At 43.4% G+C, this 25524-nt stretch overlaps 1 protein-coding gene across 4 annotated transcripts in view; it reads left to right on the top strand.

Annotated features, from left to right (window-relative positions):
• The first annotated feature begins 12718 nt into the window (after window positions 1-12718).
• The window catches only part of LOC311020060 (cell adhesion molecule DSCAM-like), a 103275-nt gene continuing 90469 nt past the window's right edge, over window positions 12719-25524 (top strand). Inside the window, exon 1 of one of the 4 annotated variants that reach the window (XM_084019855.1) lies at window positions 12719-13248. In XM_084019855.1, the coding sequence (XP_083875981.1) occupies window positions 13206-13248 (43 nt within the window). In that variant the 5' untranslated portion in view covers window positions 12719-13205. The remainder of the gene's footprint in view (window positions 13249-25524) is intronic. The other 3 variants (XM_084019857.1, XM_084019856.1, XM_084019858.1) reach the window with 3 other exon arrangements.

The following is a 25524-nucleotide window of genomic DNA, read 5'->3' as shown; positions in this document are numbered from 1 at the left end:
CCACACACACTCCTCCAACTGGAATCAAGCTAGCCGCTCTGGCGGAAACACGGCGCCCGGTTACACTTTCAAATTAAAGGCACACTAAACGGTTCTGGTTTGCAGCACAGATTCAAGGACCTCGTCTTTACTCAGGACATTGACAGGACATGTACAGAATTATGAAAAGGAGGGAAATAAAAAAACGTCCCCACACTATTATACAATTAAACGTTTGAGCATAAGCCAATTAATAAGTTCTTCAACTATTTAACATTTGATGACATACCTTGTGGTGCATTGTATGTCAGGTTAACGTTTTGGATTTAATCCAAGATCAAGTACTCTACTTTTGTTTTGTCTGTGTGTCATGTTGGGTTTTTTTTGTATTGTGAAGTTTATTTTATTTTGAAGTTTGAAGTGTCCCGACCGTTAGTCTAATTTTAACCGCCTTGACGCTGCTGGGTTACCACTTCCCAGATGCCAGGTGACAGTTTTTTTTCGACATTGACACTTTTTTTTTTTTTTTTTTTTTGCTTCGCTTAAAGTGTCCTCATTTACAGCGCAAATCCAATTCGCTACCACTTTTCAGAATGTTTCAGTGACAGAAAAGGAAATTCCCTCAACCAGAGGCTTGATGTCACAATTATTAAATCTTTCCAAGTCAGTTCAAGTACTGTGAATATTTAAAAACAGTCCTGTATGTCAACTCATACCTGTATTGTAGCCTATAATAAGTTGTCAATACTATGATTCATATGTCAAATTGTGCATGTTTTTTATGTTTTTATTTATTTATTTATTTTTACTATTTTTAGTTATTATACTTTTGGATTTTTTGAATTTTAAAAGATAATCCCCATCAGCAGTCAATGTATTAGTTTCTTCTTTCCAAGTCTATTCAGTTGCTTTGCATTTATAACACAGTACCATAGTGTTTTACATTCGTTTCAAGTCTCTCAGATAACTTCACATACTCACATCAACTCATTATGATGACATGTGCATTAATAAACTATAATTTAAAAGCCTGGTGCAGAAGTGTTAAAGCCCATTTCCTTTGTATGCTTGGAGTTCATTTTGTTTGCACATGATTAAGACATCCAAAATAATGCCAACAGCAATCACATGCATTTCCTCCCGAGCTTCTTTACTTCCTTCTGTGCCCGAGCACCAACTGCTGGTTAACGCTTGTCCACTACATTTGAGTAATAAAACCAGCTGTGGGTGTTTGTAAAAAAAACATACATTTAATCTTCCATGTTAGAAACCCAGGGGTTTTTGTTCTTTATGTGTTCCAGCTGGGAAAGTCTCATTTGCTGCGTTGACAGTGCATAGAAAGAGGAAGAACATCCCAGTGGTAAGGCAAGATCAATGTCACAAGCCTTCTCCATGCTGCTGCTGCACACAGAGACAACCACTGTCTCGCTCTGAATTCCTCATGAGTCCACAGTTACGCTGTCACATGTTCACCCCCATCTCCCTCTCTGTTTCGGTCGTCCATTGAAGTCGAACACTATAGTTACAATAACCTGAATAATATGAGGAAAGACTGTGACCACAAAAAAGATCTTTCCGGTGCATTGCTTGTCATGCACTGGGTCTTGTGAATGACCCATTTAAGCACAATTCTCGTTTCTTCTTCCCCACGACTTTGAGATATTTCCTTAGCCCGAGAGTATAAAAACAGTGGGAAGGAGGAATGCATTGTTTACTTGTCTGTTATAGCCATGAAACACAGTGAATCCAGTGATTGATCATGTGTGCTATACCTCATTTGGTTTGAGGGTGTCTCAACCCCATGACCTATCATTTTTGTGTACCAATAAAATTCTTTAAATAAATCCAGCAATCAGAGGCCTGCAGTTTTACACATTCATTTTCCTCTGCTGCATACGGAGCTGCAGATGTATTTGAAATGGTAAGAGATATCTAATCAATTTAATGTGTTTTTTTTAATCAGGCGAGTGTTTATCAGATAGAGTAAGAAAAAAGTTACAGCGTTCAGTTTGTGATGATAAGAATTTTTCATGCAACAAACGGTTATTGGGGTTGAGGTTTGTCCGAGACATGTGAAAAATATTACCATTGTCCCTGCAGGACTTTCGTTACCCAGTAACTTTTGTTGTTGGTCATATTTGAATAATGTGCCTGTGTTGTATCTGTTGAGGCAATATTTTGAATATGTCCATTCCTCCTGCAGTTCCACTGCTGGCCACAACAAGGCACTCCACACCATTCTTATGCCTTTAATCTAACCTGCGGGTGATGTAGCATCTCTGTGTGTGAGCAAATTAGGCAGCTTAGTAGAGCCAGTGGTCCTACATTTGGCAGTGCAAAGCTCCTTTACTGGGACATTGGTACTTAATCCTCACAGCTCTGATCATTACAGCTGATGAGAGAGAGAAGAGGAGAGCACTCTACATTATTTCATGTGCAACCTTTGCCTCAATATCACACACGCACACACACACACACACACACACACACACACACACACACACACACACACACACACACACACACACACACACACTTCTACCAAATCACAGATGTAACTAGAGATCATTTAGGCTTTAGTTTAGTGGTCACTCTTTGCTAGAAATATGGATTTAAACTGTTTTGTGTAGTAATTTTGAAGCTAATTGATTTTCTCCTACCTGATGCAATATGCAATTTGATTGTGTTTTAATAAGAAATTAGACCATCATGTCAACTATTAACACAATATAATTTAAAAGTGCACCCCATGTCTGATATGGCATTCCCGTAACATTGGTCAGGAATGCAATTAACGGGTTTCATCATTGATTCATATTTTTCCTTTATTTTAAAATTATTATTTTAAAATTATATACAGTTATGACATAAGGATCCATCACAATTTCCCAGAACTCAAGATGACATGTTTAAATGTTGTATTTCGCCCAACTTCCCCAAATTCAGATACAACAAGATATCCAATATACAATCGTATAAAACACAGAAAATCACAGAATACATTTGAGTAGTTGGAACCAGAGGGCGCTGAGTTTTTTTTGATTAATCACTTTTGAATAATAATAATAATAATGATGATGATGATGATGATGATGATGATGATGATATTGATGATGATAATAATAATAATAATAATAATAATAATAATAATAATAATAATAATAATAATGATAATAATAACAACAATAACAATAAATAAATAACAATTAGGCTACACAAAAAAGACCAAAAACAGCAAAAAAGACAATACATATTGTATTTTCAACACTTTAATGAAACTATGCTGTCCTGTGAGATTTTGGGACCATACACTAAAAGCAACAGTCGAAAAGACACTCATTTGTTTAGCTCAGAGGAAGATGAGAAATCATTACCATGTTCATGTAAGGTAAATATGAAGCAGCTGATTGGCTTACCTTGGCATTAAGACTGGAAACTTGGAAAAACCTTGCCTCGCTTACAGAAATTCACTTAGAAGCACCCCTAAAGCTTACATTTTCACACATAATATCATATTTATTTAATTTGTACAAACAAAAACCAAAGTGTAGAAAAGAAAAGTTGTTTTTTATTTACAATTGTTACAATTTAGCCGTTTCCCCTGTGCCATCTTTATACTAAACTAACCCATAGCCTTTTATTTTATATTTTACATTACTTTATATTACACTTCAAGTTATTACAAGTTCAATCAAACATTATATAAACTGTGCATCATGAGGTGTTGAATTAGCAATATTACCGGTGATAAGTAGCCCCAGAGACGAACCCGCAATCACCGCCAGTCTAATGCTCATCAGAGATTCGCTGAATCTGTTAGCATTTTCCAGTGATATTAGATGCAATGTAATTATAGCGCAGGCATGGCAGAGCTGGATGAGCAGCACATGGGGATTACCGAGGGGGGCAGGCCATAATGAGCAGGACGGCCACATGTTTCTGAGGCAAATCTCATTTTGATATCCAGTCTACCATGTTGTTTTATTAGCAGAGTGGCCGGGGTCAATTAGCTTTTAGCTCAGAGCATTGAAATATTGAACTTGATATAATGGGGTTTGCTCCTCTAATTAATTTAGACCGAGATGAAAAGATGATTTCTATGTTTTTCACATTTCTCGACGAAGCTCCCTTGTTTATTCTTTGTTTTATTTTTGTGTTTCCTGCCTCCGCATAGCAGGGATTGACATGTAGTTAGCCTGTTCTTCATAACAAGCTACTTCCCCCGTCTCTCCCTCTGCCAGAACTGTCAACCTCCTAACAAGGTGTACATATTCACAGCCGCTCCTGCAGGAGAGCAGCCCAAATGAGGAGAGCCTGAATAAGATGAGAGGGACGCTCCAGACAACAGGTACACCGCTGGTTCCCTGGTTCCACGCTGCATGTTTCCAGCCATATAAGACAGCTGCTTTTGATTTATTTTAGGGTTTTTTTTATTTTTTTTTTAGATCAATTACTTGTAACTGTATGGCAACTCTCACTGCCGAGACAGGCGGGAGTATGACTAAGGATGGCTCATGCTAGTCTCACAGGCTATTCACGCTTACTCTTCCCCCCGTGGTGGTAGCGTTGCCTCTCTGCAGTGTATCTGTATCTGTTTGTTCATTCATGGGAAAAGCATTAGTGACACGTAGATGACTCACAGAAGCTAGCGTCTAAACAGGCCGCAGTGGGAGTCAGGAACCCTGCCACCCCTTGTGCTCCTCGCCTCAAGGCACTACTCATACCCTCACCGGTCTCCCTGGTTACTCTAACGCTTACATACACAAACATATGCCGTCTGTGTTTGTTCAAATACCACCGATCCCACCTGATGTGTCGGTGCCACAGAGCAGATGCAGCTCTAGCGCTGGGCAGGCTGGCTGTGGCCGTCCCGGTTATGGAGATGCTGTTTGTCAGCAGTCTGTACCGGGATTTGGTTCAATGCAGCCGCTGTTATAATTAGTCACCGAAATAACTAAAATAGTAGATAAAGATGTTGATATCTATTTTTCCCAAATAAATACAGTTATTTTTGACGGTTTGCAGTCGGTTTCTTTGGTTCTTGCGTTCCAAACCCAGATTTTAAACGAATGACATCAACGAAGTTTGCAGATCTTTGCTCTGACTTTGCGGCGAATATCCTGACACATTATTTCCTGGGGGTGCTAATTGTAGAGCAGGCAGATGGAGCAGGTGTGTGTGTAAACAGTGCATGTCACGCTCCCCATGTGACTCTCAGGGGTTGTATCAGGTGCAACACCTGGAGTTTGTCTCCTCATTAGGATGGTCTTCTCCAAGGTGATAGCCAATTAGAAAAGCTGAACCCGACTCTCAGGAGCCATGAGCGGATAGAGATCACGTACGTCTCATCTCTCACAAGCAAATTGCCATCACAAATACAGCCTGTTTGTGATGCTCATTGCGGAGGTAAGCCCATTGTATTTTCGTTGTTTTCTCCTGTGCACAAGCACATTTTCTCACACTCTGTCGCCCCTCTTCGCTCCTGCATCAGGCAGAGCAGCGATTCCACTCTGAAGTAACATTCTCATGGAGGCTGGTGCACCGATTCACCTTGCGGTGTGGTGTTGAGTCTCCTCTGCGCTTGCTCGTGTCCCCTCTGTTCTTACAGCTATCTATCAGTTTCATAGCGTGCAATCTGCATCCTTCCAGCCTCCCACTACCCGCCCACTAGTGCTGTACCCCTGTGTTCTATGAGCATGCAGCGTATACAAGCGCATTGTGGTGTTGCACGAGGCTCAAGTGTGTACATGTTTCCTGGCCCCCCCCTGTAATAAAAGAGAGGGGAGCTCCCGGGCGGATAACACTATTCGCGGAGCTGCCCTGGCAGGGGTAGGGGAGCGTGGAGGGTGCTCGCCCCCTGGCTAGATGCTACTCAATGAGGGGGAGATAAAGGCTGCGAGGCCGGTAGTGTGGTAGGAAGGACTGAACGAAAGCAGGGAGGAGGTTGGAAGGAGAAGAGGGAGGGGGCTTCTTCATACATTTTTATGACCACATAGATAAGGTCAGTAGTGTGCCATCGTTACTAGGCAACACTGCGACCCTGAGTTGGATTGAGTTGTGAAGCTGAAAAGTCAGATATTCTTATTACAACAACCTCGCTTTTCGGTTCTGCTGTGTGCATTCGATAACAAGCAGCCCATCTCCGCCCAGAGCCCAGTCTGAAAGACCGCTTTAACTGGACGATTAACTGAGCCACTGAAATAATTAGGAGGCCATTGATTGGGTTATTACATTGTTACAGCCGTGTTGGTGATATACCGATAACCGTGCCTGCTCAGATATGTGATGATGGTAATAGTGATGAAAAATGACGGTGGGGTGTTTGATTATATATTTTTAATGATCCAGTTCATGTGGGGATACGCTAGACTGTGGGGGTATTGATTTTTCCAGTTTTCAAGCAGAGAATGGAGGAGATGGAGACCAGGCGCATATGCAGCCAGAGTACAAATCGCCAAAAACCCACCCTGTTCTCTCCCTCCTTTTACTCCCACTCTCCACCTTCACCCCCTTCCCTCTCTCCGCCGCCCCTTTCTCTCTATCCCCCCCTTTTTTTCTCCATCACCCTCTCAGCTCTCCGTCCTCACTTCCATATTGCCGCCTCTCTCCAGCCTTTCATTACATTTTCTCCCCCTCTCTCCTCCTTTCACTCGCTCCCCTGCCTCTCCCCTTCTCTCCTCCCATTTCTGTCCCCTTCAGCGTCCTAGTTTAGCACGTCAAGGTTGGCTACAGATATGCTCCTCTGTGCCTTGGGGCTAACCAATGGGAAACTGGCTGGGGTTGCTGTAGCGGGCTGGGATGTTGGTATCGTGAATTGAGAGGGAGATGGGAAAGGTTACTGTAGTGCATGGTACTGTGGGCCGTTCTGCAGAGTGAAGTCTTACAGGTTAAAATACAGTTTTCAGCCAACGCGGGGCTGTGTGTCTCGCCTCTGAAATCCTTGTATATCCGATGATGGTCATTTGAGTCCAAATTAGAATGAGCAATTTAGAGGAAGAAATGAAAGAAATTGTTGGGAAATACGCTCGTTGAGTTTCTTGCTGTGAATTTGATCAATGGATACCACTCTTAAACCGACTGCCTGCTTCTTGCAAGTTGTTGAGGACCGAGGCACAGCCACTGCACACAGCATGCCTCAGCCCTTATAAGACAGCCAGCAACCAGGCAGCTCAGCTTAGCATAAAGACTGGAAACGGGTGTTAACTAAGTGGTTCAGTGATCAAACCTCATCGAGAAATCATCATCAAGAGATGAATATTATCCTGGAAAGCTCTGAAGTTACAGTTAAAGTTTATATATGTGTGTATATATATATGCATATATGTATGAACATATTTTATGTGGGTGGCCCTCCAATGAAGGTCATCAAACTCCTTCACTCTTTCTACTGACCTCCATAAACTCATCTGCTCTTTGTCATTAGTGTCTGTGACATGTTGATTTCTTCCACCCTCTTATAGCCATCCTAATTTAAAGAGTGTGCATGTGTCCTCATGCTGATTGACCTGCAGGTGTCTTTTCATCCCACTGGGACCAGTCGAGGGTAAGAGTACACCACCCTGAACTCTGTTTAGGAGCCACACCACTCCCGTCCTGGCAACATGTAACCTTATACACACTACTATCAGGAGCCACGAGCGCGCCTCGTCTCTTATCAATGTCATTGTCTTTGCAAACAAAGGATCATTATACCGGCGCTGAGAATGTTTCTATTCTGAGTTAATGGGTCGCATAGTAGAAAGGTAACCCGATCCTCCTTTGGGTGATGAAGGAGTGAGCCGAGGGCTGACATTCTGCTGATGATAGGCCAGTCTGTGTTTTGTTGTAAGAGACACTGGGCTTCACAGGAGTTGTCAAAACAAGAGGCCCCATCCTGAGGGATTACCCAGCCTGTCTGCACACACGCCAGGGACCGGGTCGGCCAGAGGGACAGGGACAGGAGGGGGGGCGACTCTGTGTGTGTGTGTGTGTGTGTGTGTGTGTGTGTGTGTGTGTGTGTGTGTGTGTGTGTGTGTGTGTGTGTGTACATGCATGCTGCTTGAAAAACATGTATTGCTGAGGAAGAATGGGCTGTACCGCCCTATCATTTTTAATATTTTCCTTGAATAACTCAAGGATGACATGCAGACTGGACCACAGAAGTATTTGAATGTTTCAATAAACCACAAGAAGCACTTGATTTGATTTATCTTATGATCAAACCATTAGTATGACCACTGGTGTGCACGGGAGAGGATGGCATATAACAGCGTTGCATGCTGGCAGCGTTTTAGACATTTTTATTTAATGTTTAATGTCCATCAATAATATATTTTTTTGTCCATTATCACTATTGGTCATAATAACATTTTACTTTCCACTTGACATTTGAGAAGTAAGTCACGTTGATGGAGGCAAAGAGCTCCAGCCTGCTGCAGCTCTTCAAACAGCTCTTCAAACACATACTCTGAAAATACACAAAATAGTTCCTTGGAAATCTCTGTAGCTGCAAGTTAGTTGGTACCTTGACTAATAATGATAAAAGAACAAAACGTGACAAAAAATCCCCTTTTAATATGAACCTTTTTTTAAACATAGACCATCAATTTGCTGATTAAATAAATATGTAATATATGTGTTTTGTTCGTGTCATTTTTGTTGCATTTTTATCCAGATTTTTTCCAAATGAATGTCTCAATTAAAGGTTCTTGATACTGAGCATTCATGTAGCAGCAAACAACGAGTCGCTCTCCCTCTGTGTGCTTTATTTACCCAGCCAACCAGCCATGTGAGCCTCTCAGCCCCACAGACGAGCTCATGGCCGCCGCTCCGCGTTGCCCTCGTACCGCAGATAGAGCTGATAACGCCGTCCCGATTGGCGATGTCATCACAGAAGTGTAGCGCCCCCCAGGTAAACATTGTTCTGTCAACACTCCTGCCATCGTTTTCCACTGTTAGCATCATTAGCTGGCTCGGCCATCGCCATATTGAGAGCCGTGTGGAGGCCATAGAAGTGGTCTTCCCTCCTGAACTCCTTTCAAGTTAACGCACTAAGATGCATCAAATGTTACAGTTCTTACATTGCGGCTAAATTAAAAATACTGCAAATTCCACTGATATAACTGCTGCCGCGACTCTGATTAATGTGTTGTTTGATGGTTCATGATGAAGTTGGCAGTAAAATACAGAGCGCCCCGCACAGATCCCATTCCAGTGTATAGAGATTACAGAGTATAACAGTTGGAGGAGTCCTGACCCGGGGGGGGGAGCGTTGTTCATGAATCGTCTCACATGTGCTCTACTTCTTCCCATCCACACACTGACATGGTGGCACATGTACACACACCCACAGACGGACACACAAGGCCACGCAGCAAGGCCAAGATGGTCTGCAGCCGCCCAGGGGCCCCATTGTCACATTCACTTACCACTGTTTCGGCATCATGCTGGGGGCCGACAATGAATTATACCCTTTTTCTACCCACATGGATAACTCAAATTCCACCAAAAAATCCACTCTGCTCATATTCAAAACACAACTGGGGACGGATAAATCATGATTATATGCGTGTAATACATCTCAAGTTGTATGACCTGTTGTCATGAGGATATATGATGATAAACTATACATTTGGTGTGTTTTTTTATCACATTATTTGTTTTTTTTAGAGTTTATGTCAACTGAAATGTTGATATTTCCCTTTAAATCATAAGTTTCTATTGAAGTGATTAAGTAACACGGCTCAGGTCAAATTGACCAAGCTGATCAATGTTTGTTATAATGCAGTTCCACTGTTGGGCTTTAATACCTCCGCCTACTGGTTACAAGGTCAAGGCTCTTGTCTTCAGAGTGAAAAACAGGGTATTGTCTTTCACGTCGCCAAGCGGCCTGTTGGGTTGCACAGCTGTCTGCTGGTGTGAGTGCTTCACAGCGGCAACTGTTTTCCATAAAGATGGAAGTCTGTGTGTGCCACCAACAGTGTGTATCAAAGCGCTTCGCTAAATTTGATCCTTGTATCGCCAAAATTGAGCAACAGATCTCGTACTCTGATGCAAAAATCGTGCGTTTCTTTGTGTTTTTGTTATTCGGCGTGGGTCAGGAATTAGATTCTCATTTAAAAGTTTCCCTCGTAGCGTTAGACATTTGTGGATGTAGAGAAGGAGGCAATGCTTTTTCAAATTACAGTTTTGAAGGTAAAAGGGCGATTGATCCCCACTTACTAAACATTAGACACTATAAGGGGATCACAAATTAGTCAGTACTGTACTAATTAAAGCACAATTATATAGAATTTTCTCCGCCTCTTAATATCAGTAATTTGAGAACCTATATATGCACAGCTGCCGTGGTGTTGTCGCTGTAAGGTCATTTGGTCAGTGTTGATGTTTCTGTGTGTTTGTTTGCTGTCAAACACACGTTGTGAAGCTGTGCTTATACCGGGTAACTCCCACGTATGGAGTGTGTGTACAGTGATATGAGAGTGTATGTACTGTACACACACTACGTAGCCCCCCTGCCAGCGTTGCCTTCGCCTATATGTGCTAGGGGGGGAAAGGGTTTCCACATCCCACAAAAAAGAAAAACAAATATAAACTTTTGATTTGCTTTTCCTTACTTATTCCATTTCTTTTTAAATTTCGTATTCTCATAAAATCCTGTTTGCTTAGCTAGATTATACCAATGCCTCATTTCCCCCAAAATGTCAGATGGCACCCTCTAATTCCACAGATCCCCTCTTCCAATCCCTTGAGCCCACAGTCGGATCTTTTTTTCCCTCCCTCTTTGTTTGTTTTTTTTGGTCTTTGCTGGCTGTTAATGTCACCTTCAGTGAAGGCTGAATAAGGAAAACTAGTACTGAAGTACTTCTGTGGTTGATTACCTGTAGGGCATCATATAGACACACACATGTGGACAAAGAAAGTACATTAGAAATACAGAGGTGCCCTTTAGCAAGGTGTTTTCATTCACTTTGTCCACTCAAATGTTCAGTGGCAGTCTAAAGCCTTTGTGATGTAAATGGGGAGGGCTGAGAAGCCGAATGTGCATCTTGTGAGCGGAAAAACAAATTTGATAAATTTGCAGGCGGGCTGGTATTGCATCCTCCCTCTGAAACGATCATATCTCACAGTCTGCTGCTACTAATGAACTTACTTGCCCATCCATGCCAAGAATCCAGAGCTGAAACACAAGCACAGCGCTCCTAATCCACTCTAAATGACGAGCAGGATCTCTGACCCACTGCCCTGATTCACCCGTGTTTTCTCCTCAGTGCTACAGACACTTCAACTTGTTTGGGTTTATCTTACAGCTTAGGGGTGGAGGGGACAGTAAGTAAAACCATTGCCTACTTAATTAAACATACATTTTGGTGTAAGATTAAAAAAAAGGACATCTGTGATAAAAGCACAATTTAATTTTCGGGTATTGCTGAATGCGAACGGAAGGGAAATCATTTTATAATAAAAAAAATAAAATAAAAAATAATAATAATGCAAGCTAGAGGACAGGCAGACAAGTGGACACAGATACATGTAGATAAAAACACCCCAAACCCACCAAGACGAGATTATTTAACACGAACATCTCAGCTACACCCATGCCTGAGCTTTTATATCACATTTCATCTATTCATTTCCCTTTGTATGGATTCAGAATGGTAAAGATCTCCTATATTAGAGCAGAAATGTAGTATCCTGGGGTAAATAACAAGGACTTCCAGTATAGTCTGTCATGTGGAATAGAGAATGAGATGCAGACTGCCCTGCTGGTTATATCACGTTCAGTGTACCCGGCTCTGTGGACAGGCCCACAGGCTCCCACTGCCACTACAGCTACACCCTTGACTTCAAGGCAGGCATTAAAATGGAGGGGTGGTGGATTATGGGGTTGAGGGAGGCGGTAGGCTATAGTGTGTATATGTGTGTGTGTGTGTGTGTGTGTGTGTGTGTGTGTGTGTGTGTGTGTGTGCGCGCGCGTGTGTGTGCGCGCGCCTTTGGGGTGGGGGTTGCTTTAGTTTAACCCTGTATTTTCTGCAGCCACTGTCAAAAAAAAAAAAAATGCTGCCTTTCCTTTCTATCCTCACACAATGTTGAAGCCACTTCAATCAATTCCAAAGAAAAACTAATTCGTGCACTTATGTGAACACAAAGCAGCGTCATTGGACGTCCTTGTGGAGATCTCCGTTCCTATAAGCGACTCTGGGAGAAATACAATGATCTCCAGTCCGATCCGGCGTTATAGTGCGGCACGCGGAGCGCACCTGCACACCGGGCACCCAGACTTCCTGTTCGAGCCGGCGCATCTCCGTGCGTAAAGAATGTTCTCCTAGGTGCCTCGGCGCGTCAGGTGCAGCTCATTTCCTTAATGCAAATGCCCCCCCTTCGCTGAGTGCTCTCACACTCTCACCTCCAGAAGTGCCTTGCCCTCTGGAGCGACCGGTAACCGCTTCTGCTCCTTTAAGGCAATGAGGAATTAAAGCGTCTGCAGGGGCAGGAGAGGGTTATTCTGTGTAATGCTCAGGGAGTCAGTGTGGTGCGATTAGAGAGCGGCAGCGGGGAAGATGCGCTTGCTCGCCTCTTGCTGGACGCTCAGAGGCGATGAAGATGATCTGACTTTGGAGTCTCAGAGAAAAAGCTGATTTCCATTCTTATTCTTGCGCCCTCTCACACCCCCTGCTCGCTTCTTTGCTCTTTGGTTATTTTCTCATATTTTTTTTTAAATGTATTTATTTCCTCTCTCCCCGAGGATGATCCGTCAATCAGTCTTTTATTCCGGAAATCGGAGCTCTTTTTTTTCTTCAAAAAAAGATTTAGTTTAGCCAGTTTTTTTCTTTCTTTTTTCTCTCTCTTCCCTCCATTCATTTTTCTTTCAGGATCGTACCGGGCTCTGACTCAGCATCACACACACCTGGGCTTCACCCCTTCAGCATCCTTTTGAATAACAGGGAGAAGCAGCAAGACGCGGAGCAAGAGGAGGAGAGAGTCTGAGCACAGCTCTTCCCCAAGACAATCACAGAGGCGCGTTTGTGATCCAAGCGCAACGAGAAGGCTCCGGGAAAAAAAAAACAATCAGAGCGTAACGGGAAAAGTAGGAAGGAGATATTAAAAAAGTAGATACTCGGACCGGTTTCCATCAAGACAGTGGCAAATGTTTAACCTTACCCCAAGCGCACAGAAGAGAAACCCAGGGAGGCACCGGTCGGAGGAAGAAGAGAAAGCATAGCTTGGGGGATTGAACGGAGCAGGGCATGTGGATATTGGCTTTTATCTTTTTCCAGAGCATCTTGAATGGTAAGTTTCCTTACCTTTTTTTTTTTTTTTTTTTTTTACATATGTATTTATTAGTGCTCATTACCTTTAGCAGAAGGCAAATCACCAGCAGACAGCTAAGTGACTGGAGAGAGAGGATGGAGGTCACCTGTGACCCACATGAAATGGATTTTATATGGTTGTCAAAAGGCTGACACCCTTGATGGAGGGAGCCAGGGACGGGCGAGGCATAAATTGCGTTCTAAATCCTTTAAGCTCTCCTACAAACCATTAGACACATCTCTGGCCTCCAGATACACATCCTGAGCCGGACCAAATCAAACGGATGCATTCTGTTTGTTTTTGGGGGCCTTGGATCGAATTAATTGGTTTGATTGGTTGATTTTTGTATTCAACTTTTAATTGTTTTTCATTTGCATCCACTAAATGTAATTTGTTTCTGTTTTTTTATTTTATTGCATGCCTGATGACACTTATTCTGCCACAACCTTGCTCCACTGTGGCCCTTAGTAATAAGTGACGTATTTGATATAATGGAATATCGGTTTAACCCCTTCCCCCTCCCCCACAGTGAGCATATTTTTCAAGTTTAAAGTGCCCTAAATGCATTCACATGGTCATTTTATCCACATGTTTAAGAATCTGTGATTCATATTTAAATTTTGAACATATTTGATGTAAAATATCTATTTTTTTTGCGTCTGTCAGAATGCTTCCAACATCTCGACACCCGATTCTGTCACTAAATCAAACCAACTTTCTATTATTTACCTTTAAAATTTAGCTTGAAGAGAAAAAATGATCACCATTAGCACAAATTGCCCACGCCAGTGTTTAAGAAAATAAAAATAAAAAATCAGACGCATTCCACAGAGATCACTTTATTTCCACATGTAGTTTACAAACAGACCCCCAAAAAAAGTGACATAAATTTTCCATTCAAATAGTCGAAAGTCTCATTCTCCATTCAAATACCGTATTCAAACACCCAGATTTGGTTGTGCATCTTGTCTGTGTTTTCTCGCACACATGTGTATTTGCTTCCAATGCACACATGCATGCGGCTGACACCACGCACGCATATTTGCGTGCTCATATAGTGTATCTATAATCAATAGCAGAAAATTGATACAGTTTATTGCATTCACTTATTGGCCAGAGCCCCTTCTACAGGGAGGGATTATGGCTGACTGGGTGTGTACGAAAACAGGGGAGGAAAAAAAAAAAGAGGGAGAGTCGAAGAAGGAGAGGGAGAAGGAAAGAAAATGGAAACATGTCTGTGAGAAAACACATCAGGGTGACAAGATGGGGATTGTTCCACGTATCGAAAACAAAAACTGAGCCCGGCAGCGGTCGGCATGCATTTTTGTTTTAAAGGGTCAAGAAAAGCTGAATTCACAAAGCAAACATTTGGGGGATTTACAGGTATGAATACATTAAACCACATCGAAGGGCTGTGACATGATATGGCGCGACCCCCAAAATGGATTTTCCCTTCTGGCTGGGATGATAAAATAAGGCTTCAAAATGGATTTTTGTTTCTGTCGTCGTCGCTTATTCAGTGCCGAGGCAAAAAACCCTCGCGCGGTGCCGTTTATTGACACGGACTCTATATAAAATGGTATCTCCCTCAGCCCAGCTTGTGCTGAAACTCATAAAGGAACAATAAGGAATCCTCATTAATCATAATCATCTGAGTCTGACATTAGATCAACTGCCATGCAAGATTGTGTCCTTTTATTGCATGAGGGATTATTGAGGAGGCCCCGTGGCAAACAATTTATAGGGATTAAGCAGTAAGACAGCATTGAGTGCAGACATTACACTTTTTGTGTCCATCGTACGCGCCGCAATCGTGGAGTTTTTTCATTTTTTTTTATCATTTGCTGTTGGCGTTGCCATTTTATGCGTCTCCCTCCTCATACAGTAGCGTAGCCATATATGACTTTGTCCTCTGTGGTCGGATGTTTTGTTGATTATCATGAAAATGAGGCGTTCGACGGCTGAACAGGCGTCAGAATGAATGAATGACCTTGTGGATGGAAACCAGCACAGCGATTGGATTCCAGACAATCCTTGCTGTTTCAGAGTTAGGCCTATCACATGCTCACTGGCCTGTCTCTATGGTAACCTTCTCAATGGGTGTCAGGGCTGTCCGAAAACGTTCGCTCACTCACTCTATATGGGGGGGGGGAGAAAACTATATGGCGTGTTGTTGTCTGGTGGCCATAAAAGAAGATCGTTTAGGATCCACGGTGCTTGTTTACTGCTTGGCAGGATCATTTTCATTGTCCGTGATGTTTGCTACAATAAAGCTTCCAATACAAAACCGGACAGCACCACAAAATGGCAGACCCAGGGAACAGTGGACTGTATAGGGAATGATGGTGGAGGTGGAACTGGGAGTCTGAGTTGACCCAGAAGTGCTTGATTAGGAGCTAATCACATCCTGTTACATCAGTGTGTCCATAGGTGATAAGTGGCCAAATGGCAACCAGGGTTCTTTCTCACATTGCATTGTGGTCATTTCCCTGTACTCGCCTCAGCTTAATGAACTCAGAAATTGATTGAAAAGCACCCAGAAAGTATACACACACAATGCACAATGCAAATTGTCAGATGTTTAATGGCTTTCATTGCCAGTTTTATCAAAAGGAAGCACAATTTTAACGCAGTCCTTAGAATGTCTGGAGTCATAACTCCAAACTTTCAAAAAAGGGTTAATCTGTCATATTCAATGACCAACAAGCACATTTATTTCTTGTATTTAAGACGTTGCAGTTTTTTTTCTTCCTATTTCCTTTGCCTGTCAAAGTAGAATCTATAAATGCAGTCATCAGTACAGGAGAGGAAACACATTAAATATCTCTCCCTGAAAGCTGCCTCTGGGCAAAACCACAGCAAGCTAAACTGGCCTATTCAAATTCCCATTGCAAAGATATAACGAGACAAGGCGCCTCGCACTGTCCCCGCGAAGAAGGCGGTGATTTGTAGACACGCGCGGCGCAACCTGATGCTCGTGGCCTCAGAAGGACTTATCTCGTACGTCTTCAATAAATGAACATTTACGCAGAGGTCAGGGGATCGTGCAATCAAATTCTGATCTCAATTAGCTGTGACATTTCTCAGGGAAAAGGCAGATTCACTTTGAAATCGGGAAGCTCTTCCAGAGCATCTAGCCCAGTGTAGCTTACAGTACAGTAAATAGCTGCCAACATCAGTTAGCCTGCCAATTCTGCATGACCCCACATTATTAGCAACCTGAAACACTGGATGAATATGCTACGGGACCGGGCTGGATAGATAGATTGAACTTGGCTACGACTGGAACGAGGGAACCAGGTTTTTTGCGTGGCCATAAATCTACATTAAGCACGAGACAATGAAGGCGGCGCACTGATGAGGGCCCAATTTGTCGGAGCCGCGAGGCGATTCTCAATTCCCGCGCAAAGATGTGCGGAAAAATCGGCGTCCTCCCGGCGGCCACGGCTGCCGTTCAACCCGACCAGCCGTATGCTGCGCTCACAGCCATTAGCGTGTTTACTAATCACCAATTAGGGTTTGGTTGCCGAAGCGGTATCACAGCTCATGAAATTAAATCACCCCGTGAAAACGCGTAGCGTACAGTCGAGTGATGGATCATCTTGTGCAGTCTTGCTCTGATATGAATATCTAATGGGCTAAATTAAGTTTACAAACCCACTTAACTCTTGCTCACTTGTGCGAGTTATGAGAGGGATTGTTGGGCTACGTTCTGAACTCAGTGTGTGATTCCAGTGGAAAGGGCTGCTAATGTTGGGTAATGGATACCCTGATGTGTGATCATAATAGATATCCCCTAGTTCATACACCCCAGCTGTATAATGAGGGCTACTCTACTGTACTGTACCTCCTCGAGCCTGTCTAGTGCTCTAATTAGGAGCAAGCATTGGCGACTGTGTGTGTGTGTGTGTGTGTGTGCGTGCGTGTGCGTGTGCGTGCTACGTTTCACCCAATGTAAAATCTAATTACCGATCACACTGTGTCTGTCTTGATTCCACTGAATCAGAGGTGTAATTGCGCGAGCCCGCGTGTAAATGTCTCTTGCATTAAAATGTTAACGATATCATTTAGCATCTGCGGGGAAGAGCAGAAAGCCCTCAGCACCCAGATGTAGGCGTTTGATCATGCGTGCAAAGTGAGGTTGTAGTACATCTGGCGGGGTTTCCCTCCCAGACAGGGTTCTCAGCAGAGAGGATGTTTTTAATTCACTCAGCACCTGTCAAAGTGACATGTTATATTACCGCGCTGCACGACGCAGGTACTGTAGCGGAGGCACTTGTGTAAAAAGCTCTATTTGACAGTTTAAAACAGAATAAGTCAAGAAAGAGGCTCTTCTCCTCCGCCGTGCAGGAGTGCCTCTACCTAAGTTTCAAAGATTTTAGGAAGAAGAGCATGGAGGTTTGGAAGACGGCGATCTTAATCTACCAATTAGAACATTTTCCAATTCTTTTCTTGACCTGTAAGTCCATACGTACAGCCTGGTGCTGATCCATTTAATAAAAGTAGCATAATTATATGTAGTACTTCTTGTTTTGTTCTGACTGTAACACTATCAAGGTTGTTGTCGACTAAATAAGGTCAGTATTGAGAATACATGAAACCCAAAGCTTCAGCATGTGATCAATACAACTGAGACGGCGCATACGTCCAGAGATATTAAAGCGATAGGTTGTATTATTCTTATTATAATAAACCCGGCTCTAAGTCATGACATATGTGGAAAGGAGGAGAGCAGTCGAGAGATATTTTATTACAACAGAAATAAGGTGTAAATTAAATTAAGGCCAAATAATGAGCTGCATCTGCTGGCTGGGATGCCTCAGAGAGAGAGAGAGAGAGAGAGAGAGAGAGAGAGAGAGGGAGAGAGAGCATGGCATTGAGCTGTTTTGTAACTTCCAGAGCATTCGGGTTAACTGGGCCCCGCCCACCTGATCTCGAAACAGGAAACAAGCAAGCACAATTGGTCATTGTAGCCTCGCAACGTGCAAGATGGGACAGGGACCATCACAAACATTATGGTGAATATGTAATATTTCATGGTATATTTCATTGCATTGACCATACCCCTAGTTTGACCCCCTAAGCCTGGATTTATCATCACTTTAAGAGGTCTGGCAGCACTTTGATATGAGAATGTGAGGAGGCCAAAGAAATCTTAAGAAAACTTAAGTCTCGGTAAGTGAATGATTCTGATCAGGATAAGATCGTGATCTTCGTTAAATATTGAAGTCAACAGTGACTTACAGGATGCAACAGAGTGGGTTTACTTGTTAACGGAGGAACATTTTCAACCAAAAACAGTAAGTTCATGCAGTGCACACTCTGCTGTAGGCTACAGTGCACACGGGGCCTACATCCCTGGTGTTGATGGCCCCGCCACATCTTTTCGTTCATTGTGGAGGACAGGTGGCGGAGGTGTGATGAGTTTGCTATCCATCACCCACCAAGACAAACATTCACGCTGGACCTCATAAATACTGCCTCTTAATCCAGTCCTCCACATACCAGGGCCGGGCTTTGAACTCGACACACTCCGAGGCCCAAGGCTGAATTGATCCCTGCGACTCTGGCCGAGGCATGATGCATGTGCCTGGTGTATCGTGGCTCAATAGCATGTCTTCCGCTCTGTCTCTTTCTTTTTCTTCCTTTCATATTCCACAGACCTCTCATGTAAGCGGAGAAAAAAAACACCAACACGTTACTTCGACCTTTCTGCATTTCGCCCCAACCGCACCTCGGCTCTTAATCAGATTATTCAAGAGTGCGTTTCCTGGAGATCTTTCCCCGTGTTTCTGATGCTCCACAGTCTGAATATTAAAGTAGGCTAAGGGATGGAGGCAAAGCTGGATAGACAGAGTGACAGAAAGACAAATGGGTCCAGCTCGGTTTCTCGACACTGCTCTTTATTTTTAAACCTGGCACAGATGCTAAGATTTAAGACCAAGTTAGTGGTGGTTATTTTTAGACGGCCATTTTTAAAGCGCTGTCATCTTGTTGGAGTTGAGGTAAAGTGTGTATATGTGTGTGTGTGTGTGTGTGCATTTAATTGGGGGTCTGGGTGTGACATGGAGTGGAGCCACAGGAGTCTGATTTATGTCCTTCTAGCTACTCATCGATCCCCCGGCCTGGTGTGAGACTGAGTGCATTGTCAATAATCTTAGCACTTTGTGGTATTCCTAGAATTCCCAGACCTCCTCGGGTCCGACCACGGTCAGATGCTGCAGTAAGCCATCTTGTCCAAGATCAAATAAGCGGGCACGGGGCCTGGCAGCAGTGCATTTGATTGTGGAGGTAGTCTAGCAGTGAATAGATCATTTTGCAGTGCAGTGGCTGCCCTGTTGAAGGAAAAGGAGAATTGGATGTATTGTTCGTACAAAGGGAGGTAATTTGGACTGCGTCCTGCACGGATCCCTAGAAGCATGTAGCTCTTTACACGTTGCTAAGTGTCCCCGTAGACTGTTGCCAGGATGAGGTCTATTATGTGTTGCTCCGTGTCTCTCTTTCTGGACCATCCATCCCCACAAGTGATTATGCTAATTAGTGTTTGATCAGATGATTAAATTAAAACTCGATTCATCCAAAGTACTAAATGCTCAGAATACATTTGTGTCTGCTCGGCTGCCTCGCTTCACACGGCGTGGGTCCCTCGGTGTCCCGGCCTCTGGGGGAGAGGACGGCCAGAGAGGGAGACGGAAGAAACTGTACAAAAATACCTTTTTAGTTCAGTCTGTGTGGAACATATAGAGGAGGGTTGTAATAAAGCAAGCCGGGGGGCTGTGGGAGTGAGGAGGCGAGAAAGGAGGGAAAAGGAGAAAATGAGGATGTGTGTGTGTGTGTGTGTGTGTGTGTGTGTGTGTGGCGGGGGTGGGGGGGTGCTGAAAGGAGCCGTGCTGTGGTCCCTTAAGTGTTGAATAAACATGCTTGGTTTAGGGAAATGGCTGCGATAAATGTTTAATATGATAAGTCCATAAAGACGGTCAAATGAGTCTGGAGTATTAAAATGAGCATGGCAGCAGCAGTAGCAGCAGGTTTAAAGGAGGAGGATGGGGAGGGGGGAGGATGGGGGGGGGGGGGGGTGCTGATAATGGCAGGCAGAGCTAACAGGATGAGAGCAGCCAGCTGCTGTGACATCAACATTAACACACTCCACCAGCTGCTGGTCACAGGCGTCTGTTGGACAAAACAGGGATGGAGGTATATCTTCAAATGGCTGCCATGGCCTTATAATGACATTATTACCTTTACCACGTTAATAGTAAGTGTCGCATATTTGCATTGCACCAAAATCAAGTTCAGAGGTGCAACAAGAAAAGGTATTTCATTCACTGACAATGTATTTCATTTCATTTTTCTGACAACATCTGCTGTTGCAATACAAAGCAGGCCTATTTATTCTTGTGATAGTTATGGCCAATTGAACACCCAACATCTTCCTCTTACCTTACCTTACCTTTGCTGACTTAACCAAACCACCTCAGATGCAAACCCCAAGCTTTGATGTACACAATCTATACAAATGTATATGCCCATCATCCCCCCCGCCATCTTGAGCCTTGAACATTCAAGGATAGCACTTCCTCCGCTTGAAAAGACGTTGCCACGGGACCTCATCCAGGCAGTGATTAGGTTTCCCCCCAGAGCCAATAGCTATGACAACGGTCCGTCCTCTTCATTTGCCGTGGTTTACTTTTTATTATAATAACAATCAAATTCAGCCCACGGTGACCCACTGAGATGAGTCTCAGATACAAAGGCCGGATTTAAAGAGAAGCCACCATGTAACAGAGGAAGTGTGTGCCACTGCAGATTCAGGTGAGATGAGTGAAATGAGATCCTTTGGGGCCAAAGGCTGTCGGTGTCAGGTCGTTCTCCTCAGCGGCCTCTCGTGTCACGGCTCGTGTACACCGACACCACCATCGCAATGGGCGTGGCGTTACCTTTGCTGCCATGCAGGTGGACAGCGGTCATGTTAAGACACCATCAACAGCAAGGCTTTTGAAGGCCCTCAACCTTAATGTTGGGTGACATAATGAGGTTGGCGCTCCAGTATGTGCCACGTCTACTTGCTTAACTGAGGTAAAGCTTCTGCCGACGTGCATCCCTGCGATGAGAAACGCTGCTGCTTAATCGCGTTATGGAGAGAGGCCGCGTATGCTGACCATTACATTAGTTGGGAGGCCATTCGATTACATCTTCTCAAGTCTCAATCAGACGTCTTTGAGTATGATAGTAAATTAACTAAGAGCATTTTAGAGTATATATGATTCTGTTGTCCACTGGAGTCTTTGGAACCTGTGGGTCGGAAAACTGAGGCATTCTTTCTAATAGCCAGCAGGGGGCGACTCCTCAGGTCACATAAAGAGGCCCAGCAGTCTCTTAATGATGGTTGCATTTAGAGTAAATAGACATTAAAGCAGGGTATGTTTTGGGACGTGACTCCCGTGATTGACAGGTCGCTACCACAACGTGTCCATGTTTTCATCTTACAACCCTTTCACAGTGTTTGGTTGTACGTGGCTCCACCCTCTTATGTCACTGTTTGTTGCAAAAAGCCAAGATGGCGATGCGTAGTCCACAAATCAATGGGTAACGTGACGGTGAATACATCCACGTCTTTATATTTATGGGTTTGAGACACCAGTAACTCATTTACAGGTCGTAGACAAATCTGTTGAAATGTGATTTTTTTTTTTTTATTGTATACAAACAAAAACATTAGGACTGGATGTCATTAAATTACAGGTCTACTGTTTCAACACATTGGCCTCAAAGCATCGTTTAAACCATCTTAGACGGCGTTAAAGGTCACAACATTTCTAAAGATGGCAAATTTGTCAGGGTAAACTGCAACAAAATGCGTCAAAGAAAATATGCGAGACATCTCCATGTGATTTGTCTGGATGTAAACATGATTAACCCGCTTCAATGATGTGCTGGAACAAGCGGCTGAAAAAATATTGTTTTTCTTTTTCTAACTTTGAAGCTCCTTGGGTGAAACGGAGCAAGGACATTCAGAGCTGAAGGGGTTAAACACCCACACTTTATTCACTCAAAAGCAATTAATAAACATTTCATACTGTTTTGACAGCAAACCTTATATTATAATCAGTTTGATTATATAATGTAACTCCGATCTCCACATATACATCAGTCTTTGTGGCTGCGTCTGCACCAATGCTGCACCTCAAAAATGTATAAATATATTCGTACTGCTTGTCAAAAAGAATTTCCATTAGCTTTCTATGATAACATACTTTTCCATTATTGTTAATGAGGTTGAGGAGTGGCTGCTCTGTTCTTGGTAAAATTATTTTAAAATGAAGATTGCAGATGTTGAACTCTTAAATAATGTGTAATCAATTCCTTCTCATTTCAAAGGCTGCTGTAGTTCAGTGGGAGTTCACATTCATGGTAAATATACAGTAAATCTATGCAACACTTTGAATCTAATCATTTATTAATTTACTTTATTACAGACATGGGCTTTAGCACACTGGTTACATCACATAGCAATATTCCGTTTTGTGGAGGGTTTTTTTTATTCATCATCATCAGCAGTAGAGGGAGCTGCTATAGTCTGCACCGGTATAATCCCTCATCACATCCTCTCTCATGCACTCATCATTAGCGGCAGCAACATAATTTAGACATCACTGTCTTTATCGCTCAGTTTTACTAAAGTGAGAAACAGTCCGGGGTCTCTGGCTTCCCCTTGATGAGACAGGCGGCCACTCTGGCCCATTTAAGACGTGAAAATAGACCAGGGAGGAGGAAGCTCCTCCGCTGGGGGGGGTCTCGTTTTAGCGTTGCCCGCCCCTCCTAGACATCAGAGGACAGATCTGTCGGTGTGGATCAGCAGCCTGCACACAGCCAACCGTTTCCACTGTCACAGCACTGCTTAATATTCATGAGAGCAAATTGGAAGACAGTCATTTAACTTCCGTGCATGGTGTATTGCCTCTGGGCAGATCAGATCAGTGGGAATGCTTACTCACACACCGGACTGCCTGGCCCTGAAGGGGTGTCGTCTGCCGTTTTCAGAACTAGTTCTATATGTTACTTTCAGGTTAACGGCCTTTGAGAGATGGCTAAATTAACTTGATCTTTTTTTTTTAAACTAACTTGATCGGTTTGAAAGAAAATGAAAATACCTGTACACTGTATTTCAAATATTTCTGTTACGCACAGGTCAAAGTGTGCTGCGAGCGCAGCCTTACATCACCAATGCTGCTGCCCATACATCCACAGAGTAGGAGTAGGAATGTGTTAAGGTGGAAAACTGCTGTGGCTACTGTAAATCTTGAATGTGAGTGGGCCCGGTGTGATCTCCACATGCAGGCATGACTTGCCCTGAGGGCACAGAGCAGAGAGTCGCTTTAATTACCCAGGGTTCCCACTGTCACATTGTCACTGTGAAGCACTCGGTGCCACGCTGCGACGCAGCGCTGAGTCCCCCTACCGCGGCGGTGATGACAACTCAGACAATGGCTCTGCTTGCTCAACAGATGCAACGCGAGTGCCCTCTGAAATATGGGAAGCTGAATCAATCCCACTGATTCCCTTTTTGCCTCTCCTTGTTTGCTCTCTGCTGTTCTCTCTTCTTCCCGTGTCAGAGAGTGTTCATGAATAAAACCGGCAGCCGCATGAAAGACAGAATATGTTACTATGGATTGAGAGTTAATAGGTTGTCACCAGGTTCTCATGTGACACTGGGACCATTCACTTAACGCTGCAGGTGCATGAGACGGTGAAATCACACCGATATGTTACTTTTACGTGCTTTGATCAAGTTGCAGGTTCCCCCCCAAAATACTTAAGCTGCGAGCGCAAGATTGAAAGTGTGATTCCGTGGCTCCCTTCTCTCGTAATTCTGCAAAAACAGCCAGTTAGTGAATTCATCTTTACCTGCTGTTGGCTCCCATCGGCATTGATTGCACGTTTACTTAAATGAAGCGCCCCAGTGGCTCTGAAAGCACACTGTCATGGTTGGTTACACCCTGTCAACCCATCAGCTCTATTGTGTGAAGGATCACAGTCCTGTGATGATGCTGAACCATAGGTGTTGTTTGTCAGATTGTATGGTTACTCTGTGTGAACGTCACTGCGGCTGCTTTCCCAAAATCACATTTTAAATAATACATCATCAGAGTGTTAATACTGTGAATAGTGTTTAAAGGTGATTTAAAGGTATAATTTGCAACAATTTCCTAAAAATGTGTGTGGCAGCGTCTGTATCAACGTCAAGCCCTGCCCTCTGCCTGGGTGGCATTTCTTTAAATATGAAGTAAACCAAAAGCCTCAATCTCACCAGCGTCATTTTGGAGCTGCAACGAGCAGTTATTTGTTTTTGCCACAAAACTGCTCAGCAAAATTAGCAACTAGCTGGTTAACATATTGGAGCATTTAGCAACCAAAGAGCAAGATATTTCCCACGGGAGTTGGTGGAGACCAAAACTGAGCTAAAAATAATATGAATATTGGACTGGTGTGAGTCATGTGACCAGAAATACAAAAGTTCCTCCGTAACTGCTGGATGTGTCGATAAACCAACACTGGAACGTGCAGCAGTGCAGGACACTTGTAATAATGTAGATCTCAACGATGGTGGTTAAGAGTTCAGTCTTACCGTATAAAAACACAAGTACGCCGACCAAAACACTAGAATAATTTCAACAACAACAAAAACCAGCAAACGTCTTGAAAAGAATAAATGGAAAAAGCAAAGTACTTGATTTCTGGTTATTTAAATGAAACAGCTTTTTTCCATCTTCCCTTCTCCCTGAAGATATCACATAGAAAAAAAAATCATAGTCAATTATAGATGCATATAATGCATTATTGAACAGTGTCATTTATTTCACCTTTACGGTTGAGCTCATGAAAAATTATGCCAATTACGGATTTCCTCTCGGGCAATGTAGTAAGTGGTCGGGCCCCGAGGCCGTTTGTTGGGGCGTGACACGGTGGTCTTTGTGAGGTCTGCGGGGGTGATGTACCTGCGTCACCAGACCATTTGTGGCCCGGCTCCTGAGCTTAGTCAATTAGGAAAACGAGTAGCGCTGTGATATGCACCCGAGTCCATTTCTTTTTTTAATTAAATCAATCTTGCTATCACTCAGCCAGTCTAAATTGAGTTGCTCTCGCGTACTTTTCATATGTGAAATAGACGAATATCAAAACAGCCATGACATAAATCCTAATCCAATTTCTCCGATGCTCGCACAGAAAGGAAGCTTTCCAAGCAACCGCGCACAG

Source organism: Eutrigla gurnardus (genome assembly GCF_963514095.1).
Source record: "Eutrigla gurnardus genome assembly, chromosome: 10".
In the NCBI taxonomy this organism is placed as follows: Eukaryota; Metazoa; Chordata; class Actinopteri; order Perciformes; family Triglidae; genus Eutrigla; species Eutrigla gurnardus.
Note: the sequence above shows the minus strand (reverse complement) of the source record. Positions and strands in the feature narration are given on the sequence as shown.